Source organism: Artibeus jamaicensis, unplaced genomic scaffold, assembly GCF_021234435.1.
Source record: "Artibeus jamaicensis isolate MK-2021 breed Jamaican fruit bat unplaced genomic scaffold, CSHL_Jam_final contig_465, whole genome shotgun sequence".
In the NCBI taxonomy this organism is placed as follows: Eukaryota; Metazoa; Chordata; class Mammalia; order Chiroptera; family Phyllostomidae; genus Artibeus; species Artibeus jamaicensis.
Window position 1 is genome coordinate 18764922 of NW_026521843.1, and position 20679 is coordinate 18785600.

Genomic DNA, 20679 nt, shown 5'->3' on the forward strand with positions numbered 1-20679 from the left:
TCTCAGCTTGCCGCGTCCCCCAAGCACGGCCTATGGTGGAGGCAAGAAACAGGCGTGGGGTAGAGAGTGAAACAAAAGTTCTGTATCGCTGCAATGAATTAGAGGTGCAGGGTAGGGATTTACAAGTCATTACGCAGAATCAGTAACGTGACGTTGGTTTAGGGGGTGTGAGGGACTACGGCGCTGTTTATACTGATAAAAACAAAAGCCCTCTGAGCATCCAGGCTCAGAAAATATGCTTAGGTTACTTTATGGTATATGAAATGAATTCCAAATAAACTAAATATATGCTAAATATTTTCTCATCTCAGATAAATTAGGAATAAAATTGGATACTTAGCAAATTTTCTAAACTTTGAAACAAGGAGAGCTTAAAGGAATTTTCATGACTTCATTATAAAATATGTGACAAAAATATTTGTAACAAATAGGAAAATAAAATAGAATAATATGCTTGTTATATAAAGAGTTAACATCTGCTCCAGGAATGAACTGGACAGAATAAAGGATTCAGAAACAGACTCAAGTAAGTGTGAGAATTCAGTAGATGACAAGGATGGCATTTAAATCTGTAGGATAAAATTAGAGTATTCAATATGTACTGGAATAGTTGGTCAAGCATTTGGGACCAAAAACTGAAGCTCTGCATCACTCCATGAGCCAGAAGAAACACAAACGATAGCATATTTAAGTTGAAGTGCCTTGAGCAGCGGGATCGTGTTGCAGGGACCAGCACAGATTCTGGGGTTCACAGCCTGGCCTGCTGCCCGCCTCTGCCCACCTGACCTTGGGCGCGTTACCTCAACCGCTCGTTCTTTAGTTTCCTAAAGTGGGAAGATAACTTTGGGTTGGCCAAAAAGTTCACTTGGTTTTTTTCCATAAATGGCTCTAGTAGTGCTTAGCTGTTTTTAACTTCACGTGAAACAATTTCGTTAGGTTGTATTGTGACAGCTGTCATGTCAACATGCATTTAAAAAAATAGAAATTGGCGAATTTTTGTGTAGCCATTTTAATACTGAAGATAAAAGGAAATATGTGACATTTCATTATATTATGCTTTATTATCTCAGGAAATGTAAAAACACAACCAAAATGCAGCAGGGGTTTGTGCAGTGGGTGAGGGAGGTGCAGCACCTGATGGAACTCGTCAGAAGTGGTTTGTGAAGTTTCGTGCTGGAGATTTCTCTCTGGCTGTGGAGATTGTGGAGATGCTCCACAATCAGGTAGACTCGTTGAAGTTGATAGTGATTTAATCAGGACATTAGTGTAATTGAGAGCAATCAATGTTATACCACACGGGAGATAACCGACATACTCAAAATATCCTAATCAGTAAAATTATTGGTGAAAATGAAAAATGTATCTTTTCTTTTATGGAAAAAAAACTGAATAAGTGTACTTTTTGGCCAATCCAATTCTTAGTTTCCCAGAGGTACTATAACAAGTTACCATAAACTTGGTGTCTTCAAACCACAGAAATTTATTCTCTTCATTCAGTTCTGCAGGCTAGAACCTGAAAACAAGGTAGTTGCTGGGCCGCTGCTTGCTTCGAAAGCTTCTGACAGCTTGCACTGGTTCCCGGCATCCCTCGGCTCGTGGCAGCATCATTCTGGCTCCGCCTCTCCCTTCATCCACCTCTCACCTCCTTTCCGTGTCTCTCTGCGTCCTCTCCTCTTCATTTAAGAACATTAGTCCTTGACTTTAGGGTCCACCTCATCTAGTATGACCTCAACTTATCTGATTGTATTTGCAAAGACCCTGTTTCCAATAAGGTCACATTCTGCGGTGCTGTAAGGACTTGAGTTTTTGGGGGACACCATTTGACTCACCACAACTGCCATGATTCCTTGCAGGGAAAAAGCAGTGGCTTTGAGAACAGTGGAATTGGTACAGGCAGGGGGTGGACTCAGCACACACCTCATTGGTAGCTGCGTGGGGTGTGCACGGAGGCACACCAGGGAGGCCAGAGAGACCTTGACTGGTCATGTGAAGGTCTCGCCTTTGGCAAACAGCACCCAGTGTTTGAACATCTGGAAGTGAGGGAAGAGATAGTAAGAATAGGGAGGGAATTAATAGAAAAAAAAAGAAAGCTTTTCAAAGAAAGAAACTTAGTCATAAGTAATATTGAAGAAGACCAGTATCCCAGGCCATGATGGGGAAATTGAGATACGTATGTGGATATGTACATGCTCTGGAGAAAGGGTTCAAAACTCTTATTTGATCCATATAGGTGTCTGTAACCCCAAGAAAATAGTTAAAATAATCATCTTTTCAGATAAAAAGGGAAGTAGCCCTTCCCTTATAATCACTCTGGATTGAAATTTACCTCTGTAACTTGGGTTATATACCAATGGGAAAATATTACAGAATGCATTTGTCTACTGCCCATAGATACTTTGTGCACACTCTTGTCCCTCCCGTCACCTCCGCATTTCCCTGCTGCTCTTCGGCGGGGACTCAGCAGCAGCAGCATCTTCCCACTCAGTGTCCACTTCCTCAGCTCCCTCCCCTTTGGAAGCCCTGCCATTTAGGCTCATCTCCACCATTCTGCTTAATGAATGTACAGTTGTCAAGGTTCGTGTCCCCACATCCAGGGACGGTTGTTGGTCCTTAGGATTCTCAGCCTGTCGCCACTGATCTTGCCTTCCTTCCTGAAACACTCTCCTCACTTGGCTCCCAGGATTTCACACTCTGACCTCACCTGCTCTGGCTTCCTTGTGTCCTTCGCAGAGCCGTCCTCCCCTTCGTTCTTTGTGATAGCGGCTCCGGCCTCCAGGCTCGGTCCTCACCCTATTTTCCCTCCTCACAGATACCGCTGCCCAGGGAAGCGCACTGTTCCTTTGGTTTTTCCCTCTTATCTTCCTGAAGATCTGTAACAAGTTAAAGTTGCCCTCCATGCGGCCCTTTAATCCTTTGCCATGCAGGGTGTTCAGTTTGTTGCCTGGTGGCTGTACCTTTGCAGTTTTATCCCTGTTGGCTCATACTCCCCCCGGGACAGTGGCTCTTCTGGTAACTTGTGCCTGGTGGGAGGGGCTGGAGCAAAGCCCAGGGCCTACCTTGTGCCCTTCCTGGTGGGTCGGGGCCACAGGGGGATCTTGGGTACATTTTGCTGCTGCCCCCTCCCAGCACCACCACATGGTCCTGCTCCTCAGGGCGCCCCCTTATCTCTCGCTGGCGCCACTCTCTCTCATTGTCCATCTTTCCCGGTAGTCACCCAACTCTAGCGTGTGGTGGAAGCTAGGAGGCAGCTTTGGGGGGCCAGCCAGGCCTTCTGCATCCCACCCTAGTCGGGCCTCTGCCCTGGAGGCCTGCACAGGGCAGACAGTGGTGTGTGGGAGGAGAAGGTGCCTCCGGGAGCCTTTCTGGGCCCGTCTGTAGCACCCTTCTGCCCTGGGCCCCCCGTTCACTGTTTCGGGACCTCGCCCGTGTCCTTCTGCCCAGGGTTTCCCACGTGTTTACTGCTCCTTCCTCAGGTCCACCAGCTTCCTCTCTTTTCAGGCAACGTTCAGATTTGGGGGTTCAGGAAAAGTAGCCAGTAACGTGTTAGTCCACCAGAGTGAAAACACTGAGAACTTTCAAAAACTTGAGCAACAAAAGAGTGCGTTCAGTAATATTTTCCCATCAGCTTGTGTGCTATGCAATCTCTGTGATGAAGATGCACAATAAAACGTCTGACATTGGGGAAAAATGAGGTTAGTACGAATTAAGAAAAAATTGAAATATCTTAAAAGGAAAGATCTTTGCTCACCTAACATTTGGAAGGAGATTGTAATTTCCTAACAATAAAAGAAATGAAATTCAGAATAGCAACAGCATAGAACATTAGTAGAACAAAATATCAGAGACTTAAAAAAATAGTGATATACCCAGTGCTGGTAGTATTCAGGGAAATGACACATTTTCATTTACAATCGATGGACATCTAATTTGATTTAGCTCTTTTAGAAATTATCTAACTTACCCCTAGAGTTTTAAAATGTTTATTTCCTTGATGTCGTAATTCTGTTCCTGGTATTCTAACCTAGCAGTTTTTAACTAGTGTGCCACAAGAATTTTTAACACATGCAGTGCCTGACTGTTTAGTCAGGGGCACTGACCTCTTTTCCCTTAGATCAGCGGTCCCTGACCTTTTCGGCACCAGGGACCAGTTTCATGGAAGACAATTTCTCCAAAAAGTTGGAAAAATTGGGTGAGAGAGTGGGGAGGAGGCAGAGCTAAGGCAGAAAATGTGAGCGAAGTGCAGATGCTCACCCACTGCCGACCCCCTGTTGTGCGGCGGGGCCCCCAACAGGCCATGGCCTGGGGGGTGGGGACCCCGCCGTAGACCGCCAAATAAAAAAACGACAGCAGCCAACACCACAGCAGCTGTCTGGTGTGAATGAATCAAAATTATCCTTAATTTTTTTTGTCAGATTGGCAAAAAATATATATTTTGGGGGGTGCTACAGAATTTTAGTAATTAGTTTATGTGTGCCATGAGATGAAAAAGGTTGAAAATTGCTATTCTTATCCAAGGGTGGCTTGAGTGTGAAAAACATCTTTAGGCACAAAAATGCATTGAAGTGTTATTTATAATACTAATAATAACAGTGAGAGCACATGGAAACAGCCTAATTGCAGGGGAATTATTAAGTAGATTTTGGTGTATTAATCCGATGGAATATTTTGAATCTATTAAAATAATTATTGTATATGAAAGCATGAAAAAGATGTATGACATAATGTTGAGTAAAAAGGTAAAACAGTTTACGTAGTATTATGTTAAAAAATTTACACATAATAAAAAGGTTAGAAAGAAAATCATTGTAGTGTTAGTAGTGCTTGGTGATTTTATTTTTCTTTTTCATTAGGTCTAATGTCTTGGGGAATATTTTAATTAAAAAAACTGCAGAAGTCTGTCTAGGTTTGGTTGATTCAAGGTTTGGCTCAGAAATGATAAAATAATCAAAGTTAATATCATACACATTTCATAAAAGAGAAATCTTTCTAATATAAAAGAACTTACTGTTAGTAAGGAAGAGAGAACAGAGGAGTTAGGAGCTGTGCTTTCTAAATTAATATTACAGATGCTTGAGGGCAGGAGCCAGGGCCTGGGCTATGGGTTCAAATCCAGATCTAACCTGTGACATTGGACAAGTTATGTATCTTTTCTGTGTTTCAATTTCTTCATCTGCAGAATGCAAGTAACAAGAGCGTCTTTCTCTAGGTTTATTAGGAGGATTAAGTGTGTTCATAGCGCCCCTGGATCATAGGAAAGTGTGTGTGTTTCTGCCATCACGCTTGTATTCTCATCATCATCAAAGCTCAGGAGTCAAGTATCACTGGTGTTCAAAACCCAGCTCCATGACTCATGTTACGTGACCTTGAAGAAGTACGTTTACTGCTCATGCCTCAGCGTTTTGTAAAGTGAGGGCAGTAAAGCACCTCCTTCCTAGGGCCACTGAGGATGAAGACACGCTAGGTTCCCAGAATGGATGCTCACACCCGGCGGTAGGCAGCATCCAGCACTGACACCAGGCGGTGGATGCTGCTGTTTTAGGCCTGTTGTGAACCATGAGGAAATGTAGGAGCACACAGAGAGCGCGCCCATGAGGAGGATTTTTGCTGCCTACTTCTGACAGAGGAAGGTCGTCGAGGGTCAGTGATAATCCTAAATCAATAGGTTTACACTGCTTTACAGTTTCAGAGCTTCTTATGTGTGTATTGACTCCTGATACCACCGTTCTGTGATTTAGGAGAAAGAAAATCTGTCCTCATGACCACTGTTTCCAGCTTCCTAGCCTTCTGCATCTTCATGGTGGACTTCAGCAACTTACTTGGCCTTCCTCCCCATCCAGGTCTAGCTGCCCTTGAGCACTGGGTGTTCGGGCGGATGGCACGCACTTTGGACCAGAAGCCCTTTGTCCTTACCCTGGGCCGTGTAACCAACCATCCAAGGGGCCGTTTCTCGTATCCTGTTTCCCCGAGAGTTGTTTCATCTCTGAAGTCTTAACTTTAGTGTTCTGTGCTTCAGCCACTCGCTACATACTTAGGAATCTATAGTTTGAACTAGATGGTGCAGTAATCAAAATGATTTACCCATTTCTATCCAATTTACAGTGGAAGAACGCTCTTACCGTTTAAAGTTTTTTTTCTACTTTTGCTGTTGCAAAGGTGAATAACACTGGTAAACTCTGTGGCCTGCCCAAGAGGAAACTGTACTCCTAGGTGATTCACTTAATCAAAGAAATTCTACTTCAACACCCTTTGTTCCTTTTAAAGTCACAATGATCTATTTTCCAAAGAAGGGTTAAATATGTGTTAAAAGTTACTGTTTTTATGTTTAGTCTGGATAACTAGAATGTGATTTTTTCTTAGTGGGAGGAAAATAACATTATTAGCTAGTAAATTATTAAATTACTCTAATGTTCTTCTTAAATAATTCTGTTATCACTTTAAAACAATTTTTTAAGATTACACATTTGCCCCATTTGTTCATGTGTTTTAATAACTTTTTTCCCTTCAGTGCATGACACTTTCTTAATCGCAGAAAACAACGATTTAGTGAACTTTCCCTGAAATGTAGTGCCGTAGAGAAGGTGTACAGATCATTAGCAGACACAAGAACTGTCACAGGGGGGTGCACGTTTGCATGACCAGCCCCCAGAGCGCGCGTCCGATTGTCACTGGCGCTCCCAGAGCCCCTCCCCGCAGCCCACACATGCCAAGGACTCAGTTTCATAGTAAAACGTAAGACGTGAATATTCACGTTGCCATCACTTTACATCTTTGCCAATCTTTCAATATAGTTATTCCTGCCTTTTCTGTACTTTTAAATTAAATTTTTCATTTTATTAAAATAGCACATACATACTGTTTTACAAGTTAAGTAGCAGTAAAAGTCTTATAACACAACATAGCAATTTCCTGCTCTGCCTCCTTTCGCTTTTCAAGATCCTTCCCCTCAGAGGGGATGGTCCCTTTAGTATTTTTTCCAATGGTACATTTTCATATTTTGTAATGATAGTTATATACTACTTTTTCATTAACCAAATTTTGATGTTTTTAGTTGACTTCCTGTCACAGTTAAGTGAGGATTTAACTCTTATACCAGCATTTCTGCTACTTCCCTGACTTATTATCCCAGTATATTTATACTAATTTTTTTGTAAAATAAATACTCTGTTAATATTCTACCCTGTGTCAATAATATTTAGTATTACAGGATACTAGGATTGGGGGTGTTTTTTGCTTTTTGTTTTTTTATGATGTCAACACTTGTCTTGGTTTTCATGATTTTCTCTCTTTGTAAGCCCTTGTATAAAATCATACTCCTGCCGTCCATCCTCTGGCTTTATCTCTGGATAGCCACTGACCCTTGTCGTTGCCCAGTCCCGTGGGGTCTTCCACCCTGACCTTTTGTGCATGGACTCTCCTGTCACTTTCTCAGCCACAGGTTCTCCTGACATTACCTCCTCCCACCTGCCTGCGTGCTCCTGTCAGTGCCTGGGCCACTGTGTCTCTTCCCTCCCTTTCAGTGTTTAAAAATCCATCCTGTCTGATTCCTGCCCAGCACAGTCTCTTCAGGCAACATGTGCCATGGCCATGAGTGACTTCTATTGTCTAGTTCTCCATATAGAACTTTCTTTTAAGCTCCAGATTCAGCTACATAACTGGCCATTGAACATGAGAATAGAGTATAAAAACAAATTTGCCATTGCGTCTGCTCCGACTCCCATTCTCTTCTTCTGGTATCTGCCTGCGAATTAGGCAGAGGCGTTTGGTGTCCGCCTGCCCCCATAACCCACGACACTCCAGCTCCCTCCCCTTCCACAGTTCGCACACACACCCAACGCCAGCACGGGCTGCTTCTCCTCCCTCGGGAGCCAGCACTGCCGCTCTCCATTCCTGCCGGCCAGAAGACCAAAAGTTTTTTCCCCTCGTTTCGACTACAGTGAGGGGATGGGATGTTGGGCCGACTCTGAGATCCCAGAAAAAATAAAGTACTTTGCTAATGTCGTATGCTTCGTTTGTACATGTTAGTAACTACCGTAATAGAGCATCACTGTCCAAACGTGTTAATTCCAGAAATGTTTACAGAATGAGCACTTGAAACAAGTATAGGATCTACACTTTCTCCTTTATTGTTACTTTCAGATGTAAAGCCATGAGTGGGATTGTAATTTGAATTTATAGGCAGAGACCATGTACCTTGTCCAGACAAGAGAAAAAACAACTGCATGTTCTCCTGCCGACTTCTGTCTCTGTGTATAATTGGGACCCTAAGTCTGGGCTCACCCCCCTCAGTGCTCACCGTCCAGAGGAGAGCCGATTCCCCAGCCGCAGCCCGTGCACAGGTCAGGACTTGCAAGCACGCTGATGCACTGGTTGCGTTTCTGTTAGCAGCGCTTTCCGCAAGGAGTGTGTTCACTCAGTCTTTCTTTCAGGCACAAGTATTTAATGAGTCAGTGCTGTGTGCCAGGCACAATGTTAGACCCTGCGGTACGAGCTGATGAAAGGTGGTGCTTCCCCCGAAGCTCAGAGTGAGACAGATGTGGGCACCCCTCCCCCCTCAGCACCTGACTGCTCATAGTGCAGTCGGCAGACCACCAACACTGGCGCCTGCTGGGGGCCTGTTAGAAGTGCAGAGTCTCGGTCCAAGGTGGATCGGCATCTCCACCCAGGATGCACATCTGACAGGCTCCTGGCCAATGCCAGTGCTGTCGGCCCCCTGGGCCAGGCCAGGCTGGCTCTCCAGGTGGACCAGGTGTCTCTGCTTTCCCCCAGCACAGCAGTCAGTGTTTGAGGATGCGCTTTCTGTGCCTCCCGGAAGCTGCCTCGAGATACATTATCTAATGCATAATAGACAGACAGATGTGCCTTGTTATGACAATGGAGCCTGCTGCAGAGCTCAGCCCGTCCGTCCACATCCAAAGCATGTGGGATAGAATGTGTAAAGACTAAAGAAAGCAAGGTCGCCAGGATGTTGCCAAGTGGTGAGCGGACCTGGGGGAGTTGGAAGGATAAGAACTACTTTCTGGGCAGCCTGTGCGCCTGATGCATGCATGCAAATGCATTAGGCGTTTATCATTCAACAATTTGGAAGAGCCAAGACCCGTTTAAGGAAGAGGGATCTGGGATCCACGTTTCACTCTGGATAGATGGCGTGTGAGTGGTTGATGGGACGTGCTGGAAGATAGGAGGCGCACAGTCAGCCAGGGAGCTCCAGAGAGGAGCCTGTCCGGAGTGGTGTCGCCTGTCGGAGCAGACTTGGTAAAATACACGAAGCCAAAGGTGCGGGTCAGACCGTTGGGAGAGAGCGCTCAGGTGAGGAGGGAAGAGCCCTGAGTACAGGGCCGTGTGCGAGGAGAGTGTGTGAGTCCCGGGAGTGGGCAGGCAGTTCTGGAGGGGCGTTCAGGATGGCTCGACTTGTATTCATTTTTTAAAAGTGTAGGGATGATATTCCAATAGGTCTCGTGAGGTTTGTCACTGTCACTGGTGATGGTGGCCCTTTGTTCCCATTACTGGCCAGTGGTTTCTAACTTACCAGTTCCTGCTGTGCGTTTTGTAAGGTCCTGAAGATCCTGGTGAGGGCAGTGACTGATGGGGTGACCGACCGCAGCGGGGCCACCGCCACCGGCCTCAGAGGAAAGCTGCGGGAGTTACTGGGCAGAGTCACTTCAAGAGTGACAAATGACGGGGACATCTGGAGGCTGTACGCCCACGTGTACGGGAATGGGCAGAGCGAGAAGCCCGAAGAAAATGAAAAGGTACACCCTTCTTCACTCCTGCCTCTTGTCTAAACGTGTATGTAGTGGACCTGCTCTTTTGCTGGTGGGAGGAAAGTTCAACGAGTTGAAAGATAAGATTAATGTGCTCAAATTTTCAGTTTGGATTCAGTCTTTAACATAAGCACTTTGAATTGTGGGCAGGTTAAGACTTGTGAGCATTCATCTTTTCTCTGCCCATGAATTTTTCTTATACAATTGTCCTGTTTCCCGCCGAAAGGTGTCTAAACTGCTCCCTACCGGCCAGGGCTGCGGCCAGCAGCAGCTCTCACTCTGTACTCGGCACCCCCGCTGCAGGCTCAGTGCTGAGGGCCAAGGTAGATTGGGTGCAAGGACAGGAGAGTGTTTAGATCTGAGATGGGGACTATGAAAGGGAAAAAGAAAAAGGAACCAGAGAAGAATATTGGAGTCGAGCTTTTAAAGTCGCAACGTGGAATGCTTGGTGAAGGCCACCCTGCCCGGCCCCCCGAGAGCACCCGACGCACTCATCTCAGGACGCACAGAAGCCACCGGGGTTTCCCGGGTTGGAATCATTGTTGTGGTCTTTTCAAAACATCCACACAAATTGGGTGTACTCCTGCATGAGTTTAGAGTTAGCCACAGCACAGCTAATTGGTGGGACTCTTGGTCGTCCTCTCCTCCCTCGGCCCGTCCAGCCGGCCTCTCCCAGTGCCGTGCCAGCTGGAGAAGCCACACTCACCGCACACACCCACCCCTGCACCCTGCCCTCCTGCAGCTGCCTGGATCACGGCCCCCCTTCCTGTATGGAACTGGGGGACTCCGAGTTCTCCGATGTGTGAGTTCCCCCCACAAGAGTCGGGTTGTGAAAGGGAGGGAGTGATGTAAATTTCTGAGTTAACGCACCTACCAATAATTCCATAGTTTCACCAACTTCACATCTCATTCTTTTAACTGGTCTCTTAAGCTTCTGGCCACAAACGGTAAGGAAATGTGTGTACTTCTTGTACGTTTCCAGATTGGGCATTTACGTACTTCCGTTTGGAGGGAAGCGTCTCGGTCCAGATACAGTTTGATTAATCATTGATCGCCGTCAAATGCTCATTTTTACCCCTTTGATGAGAACGAGAGACCCTGGGCTGTGTCACACAGATGCTGGATTTCAGGTTGCAGTGGGTTCCATGTGACTTCAGGAAACAGAGCTGAAACGCAGTTTCCACTTGTTGTTCTGAATGGTGTTCTCGTTCTTCCCTCAGGCGTTCCAGTACCTCTGTAAGGCGTACAAGTGCGACACGCAGGCCGGTGGCTGGGAGAAGGACGTCACGTCATTTAAGGAAGTGGCTCAGAGGGCCTTGGGACTTGCACACGGTACTTCGCGCGACATTTGCTGTCCCTGCGTGTCTGCGTGTATTTTTACTGATTGGAGAAAGTATGAGTCGGAAGTAAAATTTCATTCTGTAAGGTCTCAGATTACTTCACTGTATTGAAATTGTTGTATTTAATTCAGCAAACCTTTACAGAACAACGACTGTGCAGCAGGCACTTTCAAGCAATAAGGAAGAAATGGGTTAGAGGATTAAACACTGTTCGAAGAAGTGACAGGTGTACATATGAAATTATTTAGAGATATGAAATGTGTTTACACCTGTATTTAATCTTTGTGTCACGCAGTCTATTTGCGTTGATTACATAGTATTAATGATATTGGTTACATTTTCCTGACTCACATTCTTTGTAGATGAAAATATGTATTTAACCCTGGCTGGTGTAGCTCAGTGGATTGAGTGCCGGCCTGCAAACCAGAGGATCGTGGTTCGGTTCCCAGTCAGGGCACCTGCCTGGGTTGCAGGCCAGTTCCCAGCAGGGGATGCATGAGAGGCAACCACACATTGATGTTTCTCTTCCTCTCTCTTTTTCTTCCCCTCTAAAGCTAAATAAATAAATTTTTAAAAGCTTATAAATTTAAAAATATATGTATTCATAAAATACATAGATTTCTGGAATACATAGCAGTATATAGAGGGCATGGCATATATAAGAGAAATAACAATATAATCAAATATCTTTGAGAACTGCAGTGGGTGATATTTGAGGGGAGGAGTAACCTTATCTATAAAGTTGCATACCTGTGGGGTAAATAAGTATATTCCAGGTAAAGGCTTTTTTTTTTTTAAATTTATTTATTTATTTTTTGAATTAATTATGCTGTTACAGTTGTTCTATTCCCCCCTTCATTCCCCTCCACCCTGCCCCCCCAACCCCACCATTACCCCCCTTTAGTTTATGTCCATGTGTCTCAAGTCCTTTAGGTTCTATATTTCCCATACTATTCTTGCCCCCCCATCTATTTTCTATCTACTGTCTATGCTGCTTGTTTTCTGTACCTTCTCCCCCTGTCTCCTCCTCCCACTCCCCTGTTGCTAACCCTCCTTGAGATCTTCATTTCTATGTTTCCACTCCTGATCTAGCTGTCCTTTTAGTTTGCTTTCGTTTTAGGTGTGGTTGTTAATAACTGTGAGTTTGTTGTCCTTTCACTGTTCATGTTTCTTTAACTTCTTTTTCTTAGATAAGTCCCTTTAACATTTCATATAATAAGGGCTTGGTGATGATGAACTCCTTGAATTTGGTCTTATCTGAGAAGCACCTTATCTGTCCTTCCGTTCTAAATGAAAGTTTTGCTGGGTAGAGCAATCTTGGTTGTAGGTCTTTAGATTTCATGACTTGGAATATTTCTTTCCAGCCCCTTCTTGCCTGTAAGGTCTCTTTTGAGAAATCTGCTGACAGCCTGATGGGGACTCCTTTGTAGGTGATTGTCCCCTTAGCTCTTGCTGCTTCCAGGATTCTTTCCTTCATTTTAATTTTGGCTAATGTAATTATGATATGCCTTGGTGTGTTTCTTCTTGAGTCCAACTTTTTGGTACTCTCTGGGCTTCTTGGATTTCTTGGAAGTCTATTTCCCTTTGCCAGATTGGGGAAATTTTCTTTTATTATTTGTTCAAATAGTTTTTCCACTGGTGGTTGTGTCTTTCCCCCTTCTGGTACCCCTATAATTCGGATATTGGAGCGTTTAAAGATGTTCTGGAGGTTCCTAAGACTCTCCTCATTTCTTTGAATTCTTGCTCCTTGACTCTTTTCTGTTTGTCCATTATTTGCTTTCTTCTGGTCCACTGCATTGATTTGAGTCCCAGTTTCCTTTTCATCTCTATGGGATTCCTGTGGAATTCCATTCATTTCCTTAATTTAGCCTCCATATGTTTCTCTAATTTGTGGCTGTAATCCACCAGATCTATGAGGAAGGTGATGACCAGTGTTTTAAACTGTGCGTCTGAGAGTTTTGCTATTTCTTCGTCATTTAGATTTATCTCTGGGGCTTTGAGTTCTGCCTGCGACATTTTTGGTCTGTTCTGGCCCTTTAAGTGGGACAAGCGGCGCCTTTGAGTCCCAGGTCGCTGGGTTGTGACGCTGTATGTGGGGGCGTGGTCAGAGCGGGAAATGGCGCGCCGCCGCCACCGCCGGGCAGGTCCAACCGCTCACTCCCTCACTCGCGCACAACCAGGCAACCACAGTCAACTCGCTGCCACCGCCTCCCCACTGTGTCGCTCACCCGGTGGGCTGCTCGGTGGCTCACTAGGTCCAATCCTGGGTTTGGAACCCGCGCGACTGGATTCGCGCGTCTGGATTCCGCGCCCGGTCCGACCGAGCCCTCCTTTGTAACTCCTCACCCGACGCCGGTTTCGCCCCTTACCGGTCAGGCTGAAGAATTTGTTGTTAGCGGACTTCCGAAAAGTTCAGTTTTCCGTGTTCTGGTTGAGTTTTCTGATGCTAATATTTAGTTGTCCCTAAACTTGGTTGTGTGAGGAGGCAGGCACATCCAGCTAAACCTCCATCTTGGCGGAAGTCAAGGCTTCTTTTAATTATTTGCATTAATGAAAAATGTACCAGATAAGTTTGGTGATGTGTGTTTGTATTTATGTTGGCTTATGGGTGGGGGAGGCCCTGGGACTGCAGTTCAAATAAAGTAATGAAGCCGCAGTGTTAAGGATTAGATCACAAGGACTGTGAGCCCGTCCTGAAGGCCTCCTCTAAATTCCTCTGCAGGAGCAAGTAGGGAGCCTTCTCGTTGTGGGGGATGATGAGCAGGGTGGAGCTCTGGAGTCGGGGAGGCCTGGGCTCCGGCATGCACTCCGCCACGTACGTACGTGCAGGCGACTTTGGAGAAGTCACGTCACCTCTCTGAGCCTTAACTGTCTCATCAGGAACACGAGACTATACCAGCATAGGTTATGAAGTTATGCAGTTATGAAGAAAAAAGGAAAACATGAGCATAAATGAAAAACACAAATTTAAAAATACATTTTAAAAATACTCACCAAAAAAAAAAAAAAAAGCCCTGGCTGGTGTAGCTCAGTGGACTGAGCACGGGCCTGCGAACCAGACAATCGCAGTTTGATTCCCAGTCAGGGCACATGCCTGGGTTGCAGGCCAGTTCCCAGCAGGGGATGCATGAAAGGCAACTGTGCATTGATGTTTCCCTCTCTCCTTCCCTTCTCCTCTAAAGATAAATAAATTTATAAAAAGAAGAAAAAAAAATACTCACCAGTGTCTTACACATAATTTAAATGTTAATCCCTTGCTTTCTTACCCCCACCTGGTTCCTTAGGAGGTGGAAGAGCTGAGTCATGTGATAAGGGACTGAAACTAACAAAAAGAAAAATGAGGAACAAGGATAAAGTTTAACTTGCCTTTAAAGAAGTAATGATATTCAAACAAGTTAGAAATAGGTGTAGTAGTTAATAATTCTATTTATGGCCTTGAGATCATTGATTAAAAATATATGAGTATTCAGTTGGCTGGGGCACCTACCCCTTGACTGATGAGGCCGCAGTGCTGACTCCAGAGTTCAGTGTGGGGAAGCTGGGCGGGTTGGCCCAGAGACCGGTACGGGATGGCCTGGGGTGGCTGGAGTTGATGTGGCTTGTGCTGGCCTCACAGTAGACAAGCTCAGGTGGAGTTCAGTCCTGTGCCTTTGGCCTTGTGTTTGGGGAAACCCATGTCCAGATGTATGACATGCATAGTTATAGCAGGGCGCGATGTACTCTGAAGAGTTTATCTCCTTCCACCTGCCAGCTCGCCACAGTTCTGTGAACAGCTGGCTGAGTAACAGTCAAAGCCAAGGTATTCTCTTCGATCACTGAGCGGCGGTGTTAATCCTGTCAAATGCAAACTTGCAGGTTGCAGGGGCACACTAGGGAAACACCTGCACTTTGCACCTCGGAGTTGGTCTTAGACTGTTGGGGGCACTTTTCTTTCATCCAGGCGGTGTTTGGAGAAAAACTGGGGTCTGCTCTTTTTAGTCCCCCTTTGACTTGTATCATTGGCTTGGTGCTTCTGCAACATTGAAAGTGTATTCAAGCGGACGCTCAATTTTGGTTTCTAGTGACGTCTTCGATTCATGAAGGTGAGCCTTAACCCTGCTGCCTCTGTGTATCAGTGGTCAGTGGAAGAATCAGTTGGGTTTCTTTGTATTTTCCTTTTTATCTTCTTCTCCAACACTGTTCTACACTCCACCCAATGCTGAAAAGGAACTAGAACATTCAAAAAAATTCCACACCATGTAGTAGCTATTGGATTGCTATTTTCAAGAGTAGCCATGTGCTCCAGAAAGCTTGAGAAGGTACTGCAGTCTGTACGGAGTGTTGGGATCTTTCTCTGACGATAGTCATTGCGGGCTCGTCTGTGCCGTCTGCAGGGCGGGTATTCACTCACGGTCTCGGCTGTGCTGTTTTCTGGGGAAGGGCCGGTGAAGGGTCAGTCCGTCTTTGCCATCCAGGAACTTTTAAAATGATAGTGTTGCATTTTCACTTCAGTCGGCCTGGAGGGAATGCTATTCTCCTGGGCTTCCTTGTGTCTGTCTGTCTATCTGGCTGGCTAGCTATGTGTCTCCATCTCAAATGCCTTTTGAAAATGGGGTTGAGGAAAGGACTGATAGAGTGTATGTTTTGTCTTTTTGCTGTTTGTTTTTTTTTTTTTTCCTCAGAATGAAAATAAAGGATTGAAAACAGAATCAGCCCTGGCCTGGATGGCTCAGTTGGTTGGGTATTGACCTGTGAACTGAAAGGTCACCAATTTGATTCCGGGCCAGGGCACATGCTGGGGTTGCGGGTTTGGTCCTCGGGCAGGGTGATGTTTCTCTCCCTCCTTTACTCCCTCCCTTCCACTCTCAAAATAAAATAAAGTAAAAAGTAAAATAAATAACAGCTGTTTCTGATATAAATTAGGTATTAATCAGCCCACTTCTGCAGATGTGGTAGGTAGTATTCCTTACTAAGGGACACAGCCATCATAACACCCATTTTTCTGGGTTAAACCCTTTGAAAATGAGTTTAACTCACTAGTTACCATGCATCCTTTCATTCTTTAGCGAAGAAATGTCAAAGTCAAAATAATAATTATTTTGAAACAGGAAAGTCAAACCTAGTTCTCACCAGCCACGAAGATATGAATTAATGATAAAACTGTGTTTGCCAGGCACAGGTAACCTTCACCCACTGGCTGGAGTTTGCGTGCGAAAAGAACTCTATTTCCTGTCCCTGGTCCAAGACCTCGGGTACCAAGTAGGCTTTAACTGTTGCAGTCTTTAGTGTAGTTTTCAAATGTGTGCTTATTGTTCTGTTTGTAGTGAGCATCACTCATTCAGTGGGACAAAAACAAAACCAGATCAGTGGAGAAATACCGGGCATTGTATTTTTACAAAGCTCTTTGCTTATTGCTGTAAAGTGTTAATAGCTGGGTCTTCTGCCAGGGAGGATTATGCCCCCTTCATAATTTCAGCTTTTAGGGAGAGGGCTCCCCAGAATGCCAGAGGCAGAGCCGTTGGAGAAGGGAGGCGTCCTTTCCCAGGCCCTGCTGATGCCGGGCGTGGCTCAGCGGCCAGCGCCCTGTTGTGGTGACGTCCCAACGTGCGGGCACGTCGGTTGCTGATATCAGTTCTTCCAGATGGTGATGTAAACCCTGAGTATGAAATTGTACTGAGAACTGAACTGTAAGCATCTGTCGTGTCACTTCCTTGGGCCAGTGTCATCAGCATTGTGAGCCCCGGTTAGGGACTCAGTCCTGGGGGAGCCACACTGAGATGTGCTGCATCCGTTTGGCCCACGGTGGGCGCTTTGAGTTCAGTTCGATTTTGTCGGTTTCTGAGTGATTTCTGTGTGTGTGTGTCTGTGTGTGTGTGTTTGGTGGGGTCTCTTCCCAGTGGTCGGTAACTCACCAAAATTCACCTATTTTCCTCAAAATTCTCTTTTTACCAACAAGTTACCCTTCTGAAAGAAAGATAAATGGGAGAATTATGCACATAATTATCCTTTTTCCAAATAAAAAACTTTCCATGGAAAATATTTCTAAAGCCTGTTACCATAAAATCTTATTAAATAATTGTGGGTTTTTTTTTACCTGTGAATTATCATCAGCAGCTTTTACAGATGCTTTTCCCTATGTTTCCCCCCCAGTGGCTGTGAAGTGCAGTGAGAACAAGTCCAATCCCCAGGAAGCTGTGCAGGCGCTTTCTTCCGTGCGGCTCAACATCCGGGGCCTGGTGTCCAAGGCCAAGGTGAGGGCGGGAGGGGCAGCCGTGGGTGGGCAGGGTCATAGCACCAGCCAGCTGCTCTTGAAGTCCCTTTGCCATCAGCAGCAATTTTAGGCCCACGTTACATTTTAGGTGTTGGCCCCCAGGTAGATACTTGTACTGGTGAGGATCTTACTGGCCCAGTGGCTAGACCCCCTCGGGGTGGATAACTTAGGACTCTGAGAAACTACCGCTCACAGTCCAGCCCTTAATGCTCTTTCGAAACTAAATTAAAACACTTCTTTTTCATGTATCACTTTCCCAAAGTGGGGCGTATGTGCTGCTGGCAGCACTTGGGTAAACTTACAATTTTAATGTATTTATTTCAGTGTATATTGGAAAAAGGATAAGCACAACAGACTTACAACTCCATGAACATTATTGCTTATTTTTTCATTTAGAGTAATGGTCCAGTGTTTTCTTTAAAAAAGGCTTTTATTGTATGAAAACTGCTTTAGAGAAAAAATTAGTAAGTAGGTTGCCAGTGGATCTGATAAGAGTGACTTGGGTAGGTGGGTGACTCGGTGACACCGAACACACACGCCTTCAGTTTACACACGCACTGTGGCCGGGCCGGGACGCGGATGCCTGCATGCCGCCCAGTTCCTGGGCCCAGCGAGCCTCCCCCTGGGGTGGGGGGCGGGGGGCCACCGCAGCATCTCGGACGGGGTTAGAGTGCGCCTCTCAGGGTGATTCCTTTCACGGGGGTCGGGGGGGCTCAGTTACTTTTATTTTGCTGCTTTGTTTTGCATTTACTAAATCTGGATCATCTTTGTGGCCTCTGAGTTCTAAGCTGTAATTTTCAAGTAATTAGCATAAATGGTCTGATTTCTATGAATTTGAATATAAAATATATTTTTGCTACACAATGAGTAGGCTTGTTTTGGATGAATAATATACATTCATCCAGAACCCATTGTACAACATTGAACTGCATAATCAATATTCATAGCAAGCACGTTGAAGAGCAGAACTCATTTGAAACACAAGGTCAAGTGTGTTGTTTGCTCATACTTTGTTGCGGCTGGTGCATCACTAGGCGGTCAGCAGAACAAATACCGCCATCGTTGTTACAACACTGTGGAGTTAATTATGCAAAGGGAACTGTAATTCTGTACTCTGTTTCTATATATTATTTCAAAAAGATTTTCATTGTTTTGACAGTTCTACTTTGTCCTTTGTGTTGCAGCAACTTTTTACAGATGTGGCTAGCGGAGAAATTTCTAGGGAGCTGGCCGAGGACGTGGCAGCTCTGGACGCCGCAGCGGGCGAGCTCCAGGACCTCAGCAACCAGTTCCTCAATCGGTACTGAGCGCCCGGAGCAATACCGGGAAGGGGCTTTGGCCTCCAAGGTTTCTCTTTCCCGGGTATTTCTGAAACACAAGGGACCGATTTTTAAAATAAATTTCTTTTTTATGGTCACTCTCGCTTTTGTGATTTTCCCCCCCAAATATTTTGAATCACCTGAGGTACATTAAATGAAAAGTCCCCTATTTCTTTAGCTTATTTACAATTGAATTCAGTACTTTTATATTACTTTTGATGTAATTCAGCAAAAAGAAAAAAAAAAAGTGTAGTTTCCTTTTTAGCATAGAGTTTATTCTGTCTCAGCCTGAAATGAATTACATCATTCTTTGGAAAAACTTGGTTCAAACAAGGAAAAAAAATCACATACTACAAGTTTGTGGAATCATTAGATTGTCTGCTTTATTATCCAAAAGTGATAAAAGTGTATTTGGTGATGGAAACCTTTACACTTCTCGATATTTTGTATCTGTTGCAGAAAGATACAGGCTTTCTAAATTAGAAATGTGGTCATGGTTTAACTTCTAAATCAAAAAAACGTGAGAAAAAAATGACACCACTTTTGTTTCAGCTATTAGCCACCAGTAACCAGGCTGAGCCTCACTGTGTATACCGCCAGCCCTAAAGATGGTTGTTCAATAAGGTTATTATGAGTGAAGACAGCTATAAATGGTGCCATATTACAAAATGCCAAAGTAAAATGCTTTCTTAGTAATGTCTATGGAAACAAATATTGAAGGCAGCAGCTGAGCTTCATAATCGTACTAGAAAATCATAGTGAAGAATTCTAAGTCCTGGCCCAGATTGTTGGATTTTGGGTTTCATGCATAAGTCGTTGGACCCTTGCTTTTTTCCATGTTATTTTTTTATAAAATGTTTATAATTTTGATTCCTTGCTTCTTTGGAAGTTTCAACTGCCTTTTGGAATTTAATCCATAACTGTACTCCAGAAGTAGAAGTATCATAAACACTAAAAAAGCAGTCTTTAAAAACTTTCATCAACAGATGATGGTTATGAATGCTCACCCATGCTCTCATTTCTTAACTATTTGCTAGTCTCATACTAGCCTAAAAAAAGTTGATGTATATGCCCCAAAGCAGTTTTTCTTATATGAGACACAACAGCTATGCAAAAGACCAAGAAAGTGAGGTAGTAGCATGAGTTAACAGTAAATGTTCACTCGAATCTTTTATGGAAGCCGTTGGGGAATAGGTGGGTAAATGGCTGGAGGAAGGGAGGAAGGTTTTAAGATTAACTCTGTCACTACCTAGTTGTGAACCTCAACAGAAAACAGATAAATACTGAAAAGTGCAAAGATTTCAGGAAACAAATGACTGAAGAAGAGCGAACCAGTTTTAGGAGTTTTTAGTTCTGTTTATTTCCTTTCGGGTTCCAGGTGGAAAGGCATCAGTGATGTGCACTGTCACAAACCCAGTGACAAAAGGATTAGAGGGTTGTCCCCTTCCCGTCCTGTTCTCAGATTCTGTGCTGGACCGAAGTCTCTAGGATGCTGCGTACACTCTCTTTCATCTTGACCTCACAAAGGAGAGATTTATTAGATGTCTTCTTTTTAAGTCATAAACCTGTTAGCTATGTTTAATAATCTTAGGTGAATGTTTAACAAAACTGAGGAAAGTGTGTGGGGAGGCACTGTGGCAAAGTCGGAGAGGCCTGGTTTTATCAAAACCTCACCTCTCTCTACCTCCTCCCAAGACTCAACACTCAGGTACTGGATTCCTTCACCTGTAAAGTGACTGTGGTGATCGTGGGGCCTTCCGTCAGGTTCTGAATTTCTCTTACAGACTTTGACCCAGCTTTAGAGCCAGTAACTCAGTGTCTGTTTAAGCAGCTATGTTTCGTTTACTGGAGGGTCTCTGCTGCTTTGTGGTGCTAGGGTGTGATTTGAATATTTGCTATTTCCAAATGCTTTATTTTTTCTAAGTTTCAGCTTTTAGTTTCTAGTACTAATATGTTTGTTTTCGGAATTACTTTTTTGCTTTGTCAACTAAAAATGCATAGATGTGGTC

General features: G+C 44.6%; 1 protein-coding gene across 2 annotated transcripts in view; it reads left to right on the forward strand.

Annotated features, from left to right (window-relative positions):
• TTC27 (tetratricopeptide repeat domain 27) overlaps positions 1–18768 on the forward strand; it is a 140058-nt gene extending 121290 nt beyond the window's left edge. For both annotated transcript variants that reach the window (XM_037146569.2, XM_037146570.2), the window contains exons 17-20: positions 9552–9749; positions 10982–11093; positions 17231–17331; positions 18536–18768. In XM_037146569.2, coding sequence (XP_037002464.2) covers positions 9552–9749; positions 10982–11093; positions 17231–17331; positions 18536–18658 — 534 coding nt within the window. In that variant the 3' untranslated portion in view covers positions 18659–18768. The remainder of the gene's footprint in view (positions 1–9551; positions 9750–10981; positions 11094–17230; positions 17332–18535) is intronic.
• The last annotated feature ends 1911 nt before the right edge of the window (positions 18769–20679 follow it).